The sequence below is a fragment of the Protomyctophum bolini genome, assembly GCF_963924005.1.
Source record: "Protomyctophum bolini genome assembly, chromosome: 10".
Taxonomy (NCBI): domain Eukaryota; kingdom Metazoa; phylum Chordata; class Actinopteri; order Myctophiformes; family Myctophidae; genus Protomyctophum; species Protomyctophum bolini.
In genome coordinates, this window is record NC_137871.1 from 40,651,849 (window position 1) to 40,669,199 (window position 17,351).

Here is a 17,351-nt window from a genome sequence, read left to right on the forward strand (position 1 = left end):
CCTCCTACACGCTGAGGAAAGGTAAATCACATCGCTCATGATTTCGTGTTTGGTGTCAGTGGGGGGTTACATGTGAATCACCATCGATTTGGGTGGGAGGGTGGGAAAAGCATCATTTTCATAGTGCTTTGTGGAAACCATTGCCTGGATCATGCTGGATGCCAAGGCTGCTGCTATAATGACACTACTGACACATCTACTGATGTCTCAGTCCCTGTTGGCTTTGGGACATCAAATTAGTCTGCTAATCAGTCGAGTGGTGAGGGGACGAGGTTGGGTGGAAGAGATGGTTTAAACTCCAGCTAATGCACAAAGTTGGCACAAACGCATCCTTGAGCGCTGGGATAACGTTGGCCATTAGCTGGGAGTAGCTTTGGGCATTTTCATTTTCCCAACGAATCTTGGTGGAACCTGCACTACTCATGAGCATCCCTCTCTATTGCTCCCTTTGTCCAAACACTTGTTTTCTCTGACAGATGGTGGTGCGGCTAACTTTGGCCTCAACTTCCTCACGTTCATCATCCTTTTCAACAACCTCATTCCAATCAGTCTCCTCGTCACCCTGGAGGTTATCAAGTTCATCCAGGCCTTTTTCATAAATTGGGTGAGTTCAAATTAAAATTGTCCCCAACGATTATTAAAGGGCCTTTATAATGAAACTTCACTTTTTCTTAGTTTTTGGTCATTTTTTGGGGGTTCTGTGATGTCTCTTCTAAGATGTCTGGTTAGTTCAAAAACTCTACTTGAGCTCCACCCACAAGGGAGAGAAAATATTCTCCCTATTTTTCCCATGATGTTTTATTATTTATCTGTGCATTTAACAAAACAGATTTCTAAATAAATGTGTTCGTTACACCTACATTTTTCACTTTAAAAAGATGTATGTTCTCCCAATTGTCTACCCAATTATTTTAGTAATAAATTCCCCAATGTGTATCATGGTCTCTGTCACTGTCAGGTGCCCCACTGTTGGCCTGGGGACTGTATAGACAACTGACTGAATGACCTCCTGCGACACAAATGGAGTCGCCAGCTGCTGCTTTTCAACACAGGGGAGTGTAATGCAACCCTGGTTGAAACTCCTGGAGCGTAGTGGGCACTTATCCCCAGTGGTGGAAAAAGTACTTTATTGGCTACACACCAACCTTTGTTGTCCAGACTACCACAGACTGTAAGTCGTCTGAAGTTGTGAGATATGTCTGGTGTTAGCTGTGAAAAGGTAGCCGAATTCAGCTCCATCTACTCATCATTCTTTTCATTGATATCGTGGTCAATCTGTCTTGTATACCCATTACCCATGAGTTTGTTGGAGAATGAGCACTCACACTCGGGGTTTAATTGCAACTGTGAAAACAATGGTGAAACCTATACAAAGGGTTTTCAACTGATTATCAACCAGGGACCACCCTGACTGAGAATCAATCTGTTGTGTTGGGAGGGGGATATGGGGATTTCTCCTTTAACTGATTCATTGCAACTGTATGAGCGAGCAGACACACGATTGATTATGGGCACATTTCTTAATACTGGTGACTTAACCTAGCCTCGGGCCCATACTTACTTATGTATCTGCGAAAAGAAAAGCCTGGTCACAACGTAGGGCAGATAAGCTATCGGCGGACGTATCCTCCGGAATATCCGTCAGATGTATTTTCCAGACCAATCACAACACTTGTTTCATTCGCGGGGGAATGTAAACTGATTTGCAAAGCATCAACGTCATTTCCTTAATGGGCAATACTTCCGCTAAAATCCTGCAACTTCCGCTGATGATCTTTTCAGCGTAGTCTTGCCCAGGGTGGACTTAAACCAGGAAATCCTGGTCAAGCTACACCGAGCGCGGTTGTGCGCGTCTGTGTGGGGAATTTACCGCGCAAGTACAGCGCATGTGGAAAGATCCAGATGTGTGTCAATGATACCGGCTACACCGGCCCCACTCGCACATATATTGTCTCTCAAATGGAAACAGCGGTTCGCACATGCATTATTTTCACCGACTGGCATATGTCACACGCACACTCGCTCGGTGTAGCTTGGCTGTGACGCCTCATTGCTCATTTTTGGCCACAGACACTTCCCAACCGACACTTATCAACGCCGACGTCGGCCCGGTGAGTTGGGGGTCAAGATTTTATCGTCCCTAGAAAGTTTTCTTTGTGATTGGTTTCAGGACGAAGACATGCTGTATGAGCCCACCAACACTCCTGCCATGGCCCGCACCTCCAACCTGAACGAAGAGTTAGGCCAGGTACAATGATGTGACACAAATTACACTCTCACTTGCACTCAATACATTTCAACACACCACACCCTGCTTTTAGCGTAGAGTGTATACGCATTGATAAAATACAAAACATTACCACATTACCACGTACTGTATGTCAGACGGATGGGGAGGGAAGCCTCGTCTTCCCTCCCCATCCCCACCTCATATTTTTGACAGGAGCCGTTGAGGGCTGATTTCACCCTTCTGCCACACAGCACAATATACTGTTGCTCTCTGTTATACCCCCACCTGCAGGTGAAATACATTTTCTCTGACAAGACGGGAACGCTGACGTGCAACGTGATGCAGTTCAAGAAGTGCACCATCGCCGGTGTGACCTATGGGTGAGTCGCCGCTTCGCCACAGTGACCTCACTCCACCGTGGCTCCTCCTCCACTCTCCGCCTCTTTTATGCACCCACCCGCCCACCCCTCGAACCCCGCCCCCCCTGTCGGCCTCATTTGATAAAGTGTGAATCTGAGTACATCTGGTGTTTCTGTCTCTCTCCCAGCCTCCTCATTAGCAGCTGCATCACTGCTTCACCCATTGAAGGCTATAAATAAAAAGCAGACAGACATTTGCAAGCAAAGGCACTGCCAACCTCGGCCCCCCCTCCCACCCCCAAGACGCGAGCGAACACACACACACACACACACACACACACACACACACACACACACACACACACAGGAATAGTTTGTTCCCGCTGAATGTTTGTTTTGTGTGAAATCTGACTGCACAACACATTTTTCTTTGTCAGACGTAGATTTCACCTAAGTCGTTAGCTTGGCACCCTGCAACTTTAACAAATATAATTCGATGCTCAGCATCGCAGGAGCTGTTTGTTTATAACAACAACAACAACAAAAAACAGGCAAAAGCACCCGACTTGACGAAGGTTCTGCTCTTTTGTCACAGTACTTTATTCTGTTACAGGCTGACATTAGTTAAGTCAACCCTTAATGAAATTGCTCTATGAATAAACCATTAATTCACTTAAGCACATAAATAATTAGCAGATTGAGAGGAAGGAAGTTTGGTGGGGAACAGGGTATCTCCACAAGCCGAGGGAAGTGCTGGTGTGACACTATATGATTAATCCCATCAGAATTCAATTAAAAAACCTGATCGGTGAAGAGCATGCTTAAGGACATGAGTATTTTTATCTAGAGTTTCCTGTTCCATAGTTTATTGTATGCCATGCCAGCACAGAACATTGATTATTCTATGTATTTACTTTATGTATTTAATTTCTGCAGAAAAGTCCTTTTGAACTAGTTTTACTTAGAATGTTCTTTTATCTACTAGTATATGGTCATTGGGATTGTTATGTTTTATACTCCAGAGAGTTCTGCCCCTTGCTTGAAATCAGTAAAGACCGTCGTGGGCCAACAGGGAAAGAAACTAATTCCTCTAAACATGAAGCCTCACAAGAGGCTTGTCTTCTTTCCAAAAAAACCACTACCTTCCTTTGGAAGTCTCAAATGAGGACACATACATATATGGATGAGTGTTCCATTTCAGGGGAGGAAGAGGAAGACATTAATGATCCAAGCCACTTTTGATAATACTATACTACTGCAAGCAACTACTCAGTTAGACTAACAAAGTACGTACCGGTAGTTGCAATAGTCTTATCACCCTAAATCTGTCCCAGCAATGTATCTGAACGATAATAGTTCAGTTCAAATTGTTAATTTGACCCAAGCTTTTTGGCAAAAAAAATATGTACAATAGTGCACGCCCGGTTACTAAACACAGTTGCTGATGCCACCCCCACTTATTTCACTTCACATGCATAAATGAAGTGCTGCTGTAATCAATAAAACCATCCCCCATGGTGTAGACACTAATTTATTCCACTGGATAAGAGTCCATCTCAATACATTAGGTTAGAGTCAGACTAACTCTTAGTCTGTGTGTCTGTGTGTGTGTGTGTGTGTGTGTGTGTGTGTGTGTGTGTGTGTGTGTGTGTGTGTGTGTGTGTGTGTGTGTGTGTGTGTGTGTTGCATTCATTACGACTACATAGAGCACATAAAACACATCAGAACAGAGAAGTCAAACATTGACACAAGATATACATAAAAATTATTACTTAAACTAGTACAACTACCAAAGAGAAAATATTCACATGAGTGTGATTTTTGTTATGAGATTCTGGGCCATTAATCTTAATATTTTAATAAGGCAAGTACCTTCGTCTTCATACCTTCGTCTTCGTTTTAACAAAATATCAGACCTACTATAATCCTATCCTGTTCCTCTATAACGACTGGAAGCGGTTGTCGGGCAGGGGCAAATTCAGTTTCACCCGGCTGATGGCTGCTCAGATGGATAGTGGTGAAGATCCAGCAGTTGGTTAAGAGTCTTGCTCAGGGACACTTTGACACATAGCCGAGGCTGGAATGCGAACCGGGGTCATTCTTTCTTCCAGACTGTGCACTCTACCCATTCGGCTATGACGGCTATACAATTGGCTTGTTATTGCAGATATGTAATAAATACAATACAATACAGGTTCGTTGGATTCACTCAGCCCTTAAGCCTGATTTATTTTTTTGTGGCAGAGAAAATAGCCTGCCTACAAGCTCACCTTGCGGCGCACCTCGTTGTCTTGCGAGCTTGTAGATCGTGGAATTTCCGCGCGTGACACCGGCGCGCAAGGAAGTGTAAATCACGCCTTGGGCTTGTGATGAAATGGAGGCGGTCGTAATGAAGTTGTGAGCCAGAGTGTTCAGTGAAGCATAGTGCCCGGTCACTTCCACTCCCTCTCATATTATAATTAACAAAAGCCTGGACTGCACTGAAATTGCCACAGCGGAGGTTTGAAAATAATTTGGTGCCTTGGAACAGCAGTGCATTCTCACCACCATTTCAGGGGGTATTGGACATGGCAGCCAAGAAAACACACACACACACACACACACACACACACACACACACACACACACGGCTAATTGCCAAGCCCGTTTACTCCTCTTGCCTGATGCGGAAGTATAGAGTGGAAGACCGAGAGACCTCCCTTGAATTTTCTTTGCTTCCTAGATATTCACATTTCTGCCCAAGTTTGGCTCTTGAAATGGATTTGGCAATGTAACATTTTAAGTGCAGAATATATTCAAATTAGCAGTCTCTATATAAGAAACATGAATAGTGTTTTTATAAGTGATCATCTAATATAATAAATTATAATTGTATAATACAGTACATTGTACATGTATTTACAGCTGTGCCAGCTTTTAGCTATAGGAGCTTACCCCATTTCCACCATTTAAACTGTAGAGTTCATTGACCATGGTTCCCTGGGGTCTATACTGTACTTGCTATAGTCCCCCGTATTTAGCTTCTACACCAAACCTATTTACCGAAAACGCCTTGTACGGAACTACTTGTATATCTGCAATTTTCTACGAATGTTTGCCTGTTTTCGCGGGATCTTTGCCTATTATGGACGCATGGGTTCATGTGGTTTATGATGTCAAATACAACGGATCCAATATGTATTGGTAGATGAGTTCTCCCGCTATTTGCACCTATAGTTCTGCGTTGCACTTCTAGTCGTTCCCTGTACCTATAACCTGTCGGCAATCGTAACTCCCACCATGCAAGTGATCCAACTCATCCTAACCTCGCACAGTCTTTAATCAGAGCCTGCTTGCTAACACAACATGCAGCAAACCAACATGCTTTTTACTTTCTCCACCTTCGCTTCAACAGTCACGTTCCTGAGGCTGAGGAGGGTAGTTTTGCTGAGGATGACGGGTAAGCGGTCCAACTGGGTGGTTGTGCTCCTTTGCTTGTGTGTTTTGTGTGTGTGTGTGCGTGTGTGTGTGTGCGTGTGTGTGTGTGCGCACTATTATGTGTTCAGTGGTCTTGGGACTTGTTGTACATGACAGCAGTCCGTGTCCGATATGATTCGTATCTGCTGATGTCATAGAAAAGTCTGGAATGCGGAGTGTGCAAGGAAATGCGTAACTACTGTATAGGCAGGTGCTGTAAATTGATCTGTGGTGTTGTGGCAGGGTTGGCTTGCAAATAACAGATCAGAGTCAAAAATGTTTTCCTCTCCAAAATTGTGTGTGTTGATGTTGAGGCTGTCAAAAAGATGTCATCAGACACGCATTTCCATTTAATAGCATGAACATATCTCTTGTGCTCTATTTGCTGCTGTGTTGTGACGTATACACAGCATGGGCGTGCCTTATCCTTTCTGCATGGGGGTTGTTTGTCAATACCTGTTATGTCAAACTGTGGAGAAATGATGCTGATCTGCATTGAAATGGTCTGTCTCCAATGTGGATCTCTGACTTGGCTCCAATGTGGATTCTCAGACTTCGTGTGACAAGCCTGACCATCTATAAAATCAGTTCATCATCTACTATGATGCTTCGATGACGTCTGACTCCATATCTGGGCAAGGTGCCAGTGCGATCACAGAACTGTTTAACAAAGTTCAAAACATGTGAAAACAACGCCCATGGCCTAGTGGCAGCATGGGCATGGGCATGCGCATGCGCATGCATAAAGTGAATGACAAATCGAGTGAGTTTATCGTCGTTTAACGTTGTTTAATGCAGTCAGAAAGAACCTTTCTGTTTGGATGTATGGGCTGTCAAGTCCAGGACGTAGTTTTTTGCCAGTCATTAGGCGTTCCTGCATAACTTCCGGGTATGATGATGATGTCATGCGCATACCCTCTATAGTCTAGAGTAGACTTTGTGGCCAGCCCACTATTCCTCCTTTAATGTGTTTTAGGTTGATACAGGCCTGTGACATGTTCCTTGTAATCATCGGTAACCAATCTCAATTAACTCTGTTCCAACATTGAAACTGTGAGGAAGTGTTGGTTTTGTAAACAGGTGGCTCTCCATAAATGACTGGAACAGTGCAGGACATCATGGTCTCTTGCAGAATGTGGTGTGGTCAGTCCGTGGTGGCTGAACAACCAACACCCCTGTTTCCATAGTGACGGGGATCTCTGCTTGCTGGCAGATAATCAATAACTGACCATCGCCCAAGCGAGCCTCGAGTTCCAGAAATTTCATCAAGACGATGGGTGTGTACTGGAGAGCTGCACCATTGCTGAAGAAGACAACAGCTTAGCATTTATAAAAACCTTATTTTCTTTACTCGGTCAAAAGAATGGTGATGAATCCAAATTAAGTTATTTGTCCAACTGTGTGCCCCATCCATATGCAGTTAAAGATGGAGTGCCACAATTCTTTTTAATTTTTCCAGTTTTTCATGTGTCTATGAGGTGACTTCATTAGACACCTTGTATTTAGGGTTTCTTCTAGGAGGCTGACAAGAATGAATAAGAAGGATGGTGCACGGAAGCGCGGCCTAGGCTCCTGCGGGAGGTTTGCACAAATTGTGTATAACAGACTGAAAGATAAAGGACAAGTACATTCACTAAATGTTAATGTTTTTGTATATTTTCTTTTGTGGATTTTCCATGTTCTTTATTTTTGTGAAATGACAAAGGAACATGGATACTGTTCATTCAAGTGCTGTGGATGATACAAAACATTTGAAAAGGGAAGGGTGGCTGCTGTTTAATTCTCAACTGTTCTGGATCTCCTTATTTACATCACAAGTTATGAGCTTTCTATCTAGCACCTCTGCTGGAACACTCCATCATCGCAGTTCCTGTTTACACTGAGCATGTGCAAACCTCCCGCAGGAGCCTAGGCCGCGCCTCCGTGCACTATCCTTCTTATTCATTCTAGGAGGCTGAACCCGTGACAGTCAAACGGGCCAATGAAATAAACGGTAATATAGTGACACCACACTATCAGCCCCTCCCCTAACCCCTCCCACTTTATCATACAGCTACAGCTGTGGGTGCGGCTTCAGTTCAGGTGGATCACCACCCATTATACCTCCTTATATAACAATAGAAAAAATCACGGCACTCCATCTTTAACCTTTTCAGCCCAACAGCTACAGAGAGGAAAACTAGATAAATGTGTAACCATAAGATAAATGACCCAAAAACAATCATGTGACCCTAACCTAATCAGAGCAAGACATCAGTAATAACATATTCACTATCATACAATCACCGAAAGCCATTTAGAGGAAGCAAGTGTGGTGTCCCTGTGCAGGGGGGCGTGGAGAAATGGAGAAATTGCCTTCCGCCTGTTCCATGACATGACATATTTTAATATAGGCCTGAGAGTATGATAGATTTCCTTTATGCCTAGTGCATCTAGATGTAACACTGTGTCAACTCCACTCCTACCATTGTAATTGCATTGCTGTCTCTCCCCTGATGTTCCTTCAGCCCCAGAGCTACATGTGCTGTGGACTAGAGCGTGCAGCGCTGGGTGGCTCTTACAGCCTGAACGGCACATCCTCTGGGGATTAGGGAGACTTACGGTTGCTAATGGCAGCGGTGGTAATGTTTCTATTAAGGCCCGGTTCCATGGAGAGGTCTGCTTATCTTCGTGATCTATCGGCCTCTATTTATCACCGGATCGGCAATCGATCTCGGACAGAGGATTAGTGGCTGCTGGCCATAGGAAGTTATTGTGCTTTGGCTGGGATTCAGAGATGCCCGACTTATGCGTCTCAAGAGAAATCATGAGGTTTGTAAGCAGACGTGGGCTATGTACTATTGATGCTTACCTTTTTATTTGTAGTCTATAAAATGACATTCAACACTAGTTTTTATAAATAGATATAGGCATGTTTCCTTTTTTATCTAATTTACAAGATCATTTTATGTTTCAATGGATGATTCTGATTGGGGTGATGGGTCGCCGACACTCTTATAAGCCATACTAGCAATTATTTTGTCTCTTTGGTACCCATTCCTTTTGTGTCTTATAAAAACACAACTGCCACCAAGGAATAGCACACCCACATGTGAGGATGCAAAATTAATGAGAACTCTTGGGGAATACAGAATTCTGTAATATTTCTCCCCATGTCCTCTCTATGAGATGTCGTGCAAGAGTTCTTTCAGGACACTGAGTTGCCAAAGGGTCTCCCACTACCAACCAGCATGGACAGTATTGCCACTGTACTGTATATGTCATACAATCAAGCCCCTGAAACACACTATCCAGATACTGTAGCTATTCAATGAGTTAAAATAGTGCAAATGTCGTCATGTCAATCAAATATGGCTGCAGCATGACAGTGCCTTTTAATTGGTTTGTGATGCAGTTCTAAACTCAAATTCCTGTATATGCTTTCATATTTTCAAGCCTCAAACCTTTGCAGTATTCCTGCTGAGACTGTCGTTTTTTCCACTTCAGTCAGACAACTCACGAATAGATTTAACCAATATTTATTATAGAATGAGAATACAAGTGTGCATACGATATTAGAATTTCTGACTTTGATCTGGCCTATTAACATTTTTATAGACCTGGTTGCTTGTTTCTCACATTCAAGAAATGTGGCAACCCTGGTCCACAGTTTGTTTTGGTTAGCATTTGGATAGCCAGTTAGCTTGCAGTTAGCTTGCTAGTTAACTAGCAGAGGCTGTAGCTGCTACCGTCATGAATAACAGTATTTAGTGCAATTTTCTATCCCAGAACTACTTATGGATATGCGTGGCTGCTCCTCCTTCTTTTCTAGTAAGTACAACAAACGAAGTACTTTTAACGTGTTGTGGCTGTTTTCTGTCAGCACGGAGTAAAGCGCAGTGCTCTCTCTCTCTCTCTCGCTCTCTCTCTCTTCTAATCTACACACACACATACAGTTGTGATCAAAAGTTTACATACATATTTGTAAAGGACATACTGTCATGATAGTCCTGCCTTTCCAATAATTTGTTCAACTCTTATTTTTCTGTGATATGTTGATTGGAGCAAATACTTCTTTGTCATACGAAAAAATCTTGAATTTATTTGTATTTTTATGAATGTTTAAGGGTTTTCTGAAAATGTGACCAAATCGGCTAGTAATGCAGCATGTTAACCCCTGAGTATAGTATGTGCCTTTGAACATGGCATGAGCCCCCTCGAGTATGTCTGCATGAACTAACTCCGCAGGCTACGCTCCATTTGGCATTTATCAATATCACTTCAGTTCAACCATTTAAATCTTCTAGTTGGACCCTGAATTGCACTGTACTTGGCGCATTCTTTTTCCATCGACAACAAATCTCTACAAAATAAATAGCAGATTTACAAGCTCACAACACGTGACATTGTGAACTTGCAGATCTGCTATTTTTAGTGAGTGTTCTCCTCAGAATAGGGATGCTGGGGTTGAGGTGGTTAAATGTCAAGTATAACGTTATTTTAAAAACTCACGTTTATACTGGATCTTCGAGGGAAAGATTTGCATATTTACGTGGAGTCTTATGACATAATGTTCTAAAAAGTTGCAATGTAATTCAGGGGTGGTGTGGATTTAAAAAAAAGTTATTTACAGGGGTGTCAAAAAAGTTTGAGAACTACTGGTCTAAACAATATACTATCATAAATAATAATTAGTACTGTACATTGAAGCTATAGGATACCAGGTAATCAATGAACCTAGAATTTGTTTAAATAACATTCTTAACATTGTGGTCAAGAAAATATTTTACGAATAACCAGGATGTCTGCATGGTAGTCAGTTGCTTGGTTAGTTGCTAGCGTCTGTCGAGCAGAAGGTGGCACTGTGGCAGGAAGGGGTATGGCGAATATGAGGTGGCGTCTGAAGAGGTGAGTCTTCAGGTTGGCGGAAAATTGGGAGTCAGTCTGCAGTTCTGCTGACTGCAATGGAGAGTTTGTTCCACAGTCTGGGAGGCAGGAGGCAGAAGAGTCTGGGATGTGTAATTGACGCGCAAACTTCTGGATAATGTCAAAAGGTTGCAATATGTACTACTGTATCTCAATTTTGCTATTGCAGTAATCATAAAATGACATTTTGAGAATTTAGCCAGTCTACAGTCAATCATAAATGGGACCTTTTTATATGTAGCACATTTCATACATAAAGGCAAATCAAAGTGGTACCTGGTGTACTGTACTTGGCCCTGACCACACCAACTACACTGACTAACTGTTCTAGTCTTGTACACGTGTGTGTTATTACATTATAAAGCACTTCAGTGAACCTTGTGGTTTTGTCTCTGCTGTCTCTCTTCCAGGCACAGCACACAGTCATCGGAGGAGGCAGGATTCAATGACCCAAGCTTACTGGAAAATCTCCAAAACAATCACGTAAGTAAAAGCCAATTTGTTTGGTACCTGTTGTACCCGTCTGTCAGTGTCCTTTTCTGCCCATATATGGAGATGTCAGTTTCTATATCTGTCTAGCTGATTGATTGAATACTTTATTAACAGTTTGCAACAGTTTTATCAATATTGTATAACTGTACACAGGTACAGTTACACAATATTGCTAAAGGGACAACACATACAGTAAAGCCCTGAGGGCTTGTTTCCATTGTGGTCCTATTCAATTCATCAAGACATGAAAAGGGTTGAAAACCACGTATATAAAGCAATACTATACAAGAAAGCATCATACTAGGAGCAGTAACACATGTGGGCATTCCACATTTTTGAATTCATTCATCCTCATGTTGATGCCAAATCTGGGGGGAATGAGATCAGTGGAGCTCCCTCTGGTGTTGTGCCCGTGGGCATTTCTCACTCTTTTGAAGTAGTTATACAGTCGTACACTGTGAGTCCCTTGAATATCTTGAAAACCATGATATCATAATATCATGTCATAAGTTTTGTGCTCATATATGGGAAGGGTTATTTTGGTAAAGGCATTCTATCCAGAGCCAGACCAGAGCACGGCACCTCCGACCAACTATTTTGTGGCCGTATAGCATACGGGTCGTTGCAGACTGCCGGTTCCTGCTGGATGCTGATGGCATAGAGCAGGTAGAGCAGGAGGGGAACAGACAGGCGAAGGTCAGTCCATTCGGACTCACAGAGTATCTACAACTCACTCTGGAGGAGGCGTTTTTCTTGGTGTATGCACTGGGCTGCCTCTCTGTCTACTCTGACCAGGAACCTCAGTCTGTTGTCCAGCTCTGGCGACGGTTCCGGTCCATTCAGAGCAACTTCCCGTGGTCATACACCGCCTATAATTTCTACAGATCTAAAGGCTGGGTTCCAAAACCTGGATTCAAATATGGATCTGACCTAATGCTGTACAGGAAAGGCCCTCCATTCTATCATGCCAGCTATTCTGTGGTTGTACAGGCTGTTGGCTGCGGTGCGCTCACAACACTGCGCTCGTTCAGCTGGCGTTCTCTAGCGGCTCTCAACCGCATCACTGCCAACGTCTCCAAGGAACTGTTGTTATGTTACATCATCCACCCTGACGACTTGTCAGAATCTGACTTGGATTCTCCTCTGTGTCTGAACTGACTGACTGTCCAGGAAGTCATTATGAGCAGGTGGATTTCTTCTCGAGAGCGCGAACAAGGCGACATTTAATTGGCAGACCCAGTGACTTCTCGAGAGCGAGAACAAGACTACATTTAATTGGTAGACCCAGTGACGAGAAGACTTCTCTGATTGGATGCAGAGAGTGAGACAATACTTGGGTGTTTGAATGTCCTGTCAGCTGACAGCATGGAATGGATGAACAGAAGACTGCTGTAGTCAAAGTGAAATGTTGGCAGTGTGTAGTCCTAAGAGAGTTTTAAGATAAGATGCTGAATCTAATACTGTTTATAAATAAGTTAGACTAATGTGGGTTGTGTTGGTCTTTTAAATGGTGAGAAGAAAAGGGTCTTTTGAATGGTGACATAATGTATTGATGCGAGAAGCTAACTGATGTTTTCATTTGCAATGTTCAAAGAGTGGTTAGAGTGGTTTTCTCCCAGTAGAATGTTCAAGTACGCTTTCAGACATTTCTCGACACCCCAAAACATTTATAATAAATTTACATTAATCTAACCTTATGTAATTTCCTGAATAATCAGTAAATCTGTGATTAAAATCATGCCAACAGTGTGACTAATGTTTCCTCTTAAGGCGAATGCAAACACAAGCACAAACACAGCCTAATTAGCTCATTCTGAGATGTTGTCTGTTTTTATACGGTTGCTACTGTAATTATAAAATGTTTTCAAAACTCTAGAACAGTGGTTTTCAAAGTGGAGGGCATGGCCTCCAGATGGGCCACCTGGGGGGGCAATTGGAAAGTACTGAACAAAAAAGCATGAATAGAATTTTAATTAAAATTAATAGTGTCTTTTTGTTGACATTTTTCAAAAATAAATTAAAATGAATTATTACATTTTGTTACAAAAGTGGGGCTGCAGCCATAGGCTATAGCCTTTTTGGGGGTTCTTGGAAGAAAACGTTTGTGAACCCCTGCCCTATATTGTCTTTTTTTGTGAAATATGTTTATTGATTTTATTAAAGAAAATATAAACAAACCCCAACGACAAGAGGACCACTCAAACACATGACAAAATGAAAAAGCAAAGTCTATTAAAACTGAGCTTTATTTTAGAAACCATGTAATGGTTAATATGTAATAATATAATGTAAAAAACAACAGTGGTGAAAAGATCAGTTACCAAGGATATCAATGTTCAAAGTCATACGATTTGATACACACGTTACCACAGTGAAATTTGTTCTCCGCATCCCGTCTCTTGGAGCGGTGAGCCGCAGCCAAGGAGTGGTGAGCGGCAGCCGTGCCGCGCTCGGGAATCATTTGATTAGTAGATTTGACCCCCCCAATCCAACCCTTTGATGCTGAGTGCCAAGCAGGGAGGCATTGGGTCCAATTATACAGTCTTTGGTATGACCCAGTTTCAGGGCGGACACTCTAACCACAAGGCCACTGTCTGGTATCAGACAATGGTATGACAAAGCCATACAGACAGTTATTTGGCATGGAAATCTCCTAAGCACGGCAGCAGACAACGTAGCTCTAATATAGTCCAAATGTGGATCCCAGATCTTGTAGAAACTATCCAACTTGGAATGCAACAAGCATGTAATGTATTCAGTAGGGAAATAGTTTCCGAACTATGTAATTCAAGTGGGTGTTCCTACAGTGCTACTCCAGCTGATGGCTTACACTAGCATAAAGGCTGACTTTGATATGTAGTCATCTTTCCATCGTGCGTCATCCTTCATGTAATGAAAGCTAATATAATTTGGCACTGCTTGATAATCAGTTCTGTGTGATTCACCTTAAGAAGTCGATCCATGAATCGGTCTCAGGAATATAGTCTGTCACACACATTTTGGACCTGTAACAGAGTTTGTAGAGCGGGGTAGCAGGTGCCACCTGTAACATAGTTTTGTAGAGCAGGGTAGCAGGTGCCACCTGTAACAGAGTTTGTAGAGCAGGGTAGCAGGTGCCACCTGTAACAGAGTTTGTAGAGCAGGGTAGCAGGTGCCACCTGTAACATAGTTTGTAGAGCGGGGTAGCAGGTGCCACCTGTAACAGTTTGTAGAGCGGGGTAGCAGGTGCCACCTGTAACATAGTTTGTAGAGCAGGGTAGCAGGTGCCACCTGTAACATAGTTTGTAGAGCAGGGTAGCAGGTGCCACCTGTAACAGAGTTTGTAGAGCAGGGTAGCAGGTGCCACCTGTAACATAGTTTGTAGAGCAGGGTAGCAGGTGCCACCTGTAACAGTTTGTAGAGCAGGGTAGCAGGTGCCACCTGTAACATAGTTTGTAGAGCAGGGTACGTAGCAGGTGCCACCTGTAACATTCGAGATGGGTTAAAGGCAGCTGTGATTGATTGGCTGGTTGAGTCACTGGGTTGCCAGACATTGTGGGGGAGGCGAGATGTCACGTCTAATTACTTACATGCAGCGGTGTCGCCTAGGGAAGGGAACTAATCCCACTGTGATGTTTGCCATGTTGTGACAGCAGAAACTCTCCACACATTAATGAGTTTGTCTAGGATCTGCTTTGGTTAGCCTACATACCGAGAAACCAGCAGTGCACACATTGCTAATTGGGAGGAAAAACAGGCAAATGGTCCTTGTAGCTGTGTAAGCGTTCTGCCTAATTGGTGGTGCATGTCTCCGTTTCTTGCACTCTTATCTCTTGCATGTATTATCACTTTTTGTTGTTCTTTTACAGTAGGAACATGTCACCTTTTGAGATATGAGTAGATCAAAATTGTGGAATGACTTGCAACAAATCCTCCTTGGATCAACGCATTCAAGTTAAAACACTATCTACATTCAGAGGTCATACTGTACCTCCTTAAACACTTTCAACTTGGCATTATTATTTTAGCCAAAAATCTGTCTACAAGCTCACAACACATTGCATCGCATCATGTATGACGAAGTATAGGCAGGGCTTATGTGGTTAATCATGCCTAAGCCCACACATTAACAACAGTTTAGCATCACTCCGGCCTTTATGGACCAGTGTTCAGTGATGAAAATGAATGAACGGGATCCGCTCGTAATTCTGATGGTGCATTAGTCGGAAACATGGCTTCACATGCATTTAGGGACAGGATTAGTAATGTGGCGAGTCGGATCAACGTGCCGTCGGAATAATGACATTGACCCAAAATGAACATCCCCAGGGTTCCCCGGTAGCTCACCTGGTAAGAACCCATCCCACATAAATAAGGCGATAGTTCTTCCCACAGCCGTCCGGGATCGAATCTGACCCAAGACTTGCATATAACCCCCCCCCTTATTTCACACCTTTCCTGTCTCTCTGTTCACTCTTCATCATGAATAAAGCAGAAATGCTGAAAAACATAATCTTAAACTATAAATAAATAAACACAGACATCCCCTTGAGTGCTTCGTATTGACTCTATTCCTGTCTGTTTGCTTGCCTCACTCGGGCCCTCTGTTTCCTACTGTGTCGCCTCTTCACCTTCTTTCCACACTGGACGTGTCTGAAGCGATGAGTGTCCGTCACCGTTGCCGCGACAGAGATTTACCCAGGAGTCTGCGGGGGCGAGAGTTGGTGGCACCATTTTAGCTGTCACATCTTATCGCACTGTCAGTCAGAGCCCTCTGTGGGCGTAGTGACGTTCTCTAAGCTCTCCGCTTAGGTGACCATCACCCTGGCCTATCTGGTGCTCACAGAACACATGCAGATGTACACACACGCACGTGCACCCGTCGCCCCGGGGCACCGTCTCCTCGGAGTCGGGTTGTTTGCGAATGCAGCCCAAAGCTGGTGGTAAACTCTATCTAAGGCTAAATACCGGCACGAGACCGATAGTGGACAAGTACCGTGAGGGAAAGTTGAAAATGACTTTGAAGAGAGAGACACACGCTCGCGTATTATACTCTTGGGTCGATCCACTCTTGCGATGTTTGTGTCACACGCAATTAGGGAGGGCCCTAACTGCCACCTGAGCTGCAACGGGTCCTACGGGGGGCAGGGAGGGCCCTAACTGCCACCTGGGCTGCAACGGGCCCTGTGGACTTTCATTTGTGGAAAAGAATAAGCCTTTGATTCGTCCTGCCTTCTTCTTTCATGGCTCCTTTGTTCTCTGACACAGTTCTCTCTTCAAAGAGCTCTCATTACAAACCAGGGGACAGTGCAGTGTGCAAGGATAAAAGAGGATTTAATTATTATGCATGCACAGTGCTTCATTGAGTTATTGCAATGTTTAGAAACGTGGAGTCTCGTGTAGAGCTGCAACTGTTGATTATTTTATTATCTTGTAAGTTAAATATACTGTTTTTTTAAATAAATTGATACAAAAAAGGTAAAAAGTATGTAATAATTCACCCGACCCCAAAAAACGGAAAGGGATGTTACTGTAATTGTATGTTGTGACAGACCGTCAGACGATTTAGTTTCACTTGCAGAGGAGTGTTACTGCTACCATTAAGTACTTTGGCTATGGGTCATCGAATAAAGCTTGTTTTGACCAGGAAAATCTGGGAAAGGAATCCGAGATAAAGGCATTTGAAAGGAACAACGACGACTGGATGTGTGCGGCAAACAAGATGGCCAGTTCGTTTTCTGTTTACTGCAGCACCTAGCACCTTAATGTGTTAATATCCATCCATTCGTCTCAGCTCCAGCTCGTTATTTCTCAACCAAGAGCACACATCACACCAAAAGTAGGCGCATACTGTTATTTTTATATTTAATGGGGTTTTGACTTCACAGCCGGCAGTACAGTGTGAATCCAACAAGGAAACACTTGGTTTT

General features: G+C 43.3%; 1 protein-coding gene across 2 annotated transcripts in view; it reads left to right on the forward strand.

Annotated features, from left to right (window-relative positions):
- atp8a1 (ATPase phospholipid transporting 8A1) overlaps positions 1-17,351 on the forward strand; it is a 145,183-nt gene that overhangs the window by 52,109 nt on the left and 75,723 nt on the right. For both annotated transcript variants that reach the window (XM_080773825.1, XM_080773826.1), the window contains exons 12-16: positions 477-604; positions 2,171-2,248; positions 2,522-2,610; positions 5,984-6,028; positions 11,361-11,433. In XM_080773825.1, coding sequence (XP_080629951.1) covers positions 477-604; positions 2,171-2,248; positions 2,522-2,610; positions 5,984-6,028; positions 11,361-11,433 — 413 coding nt within the window. The remainder of the gene's footprint in view (positions 1-476; positions 605-2,170; positions 2,249-2,521; positions 2,611-5,983; positions 6,029-11,360; positions 11,434-17,351) is intronic.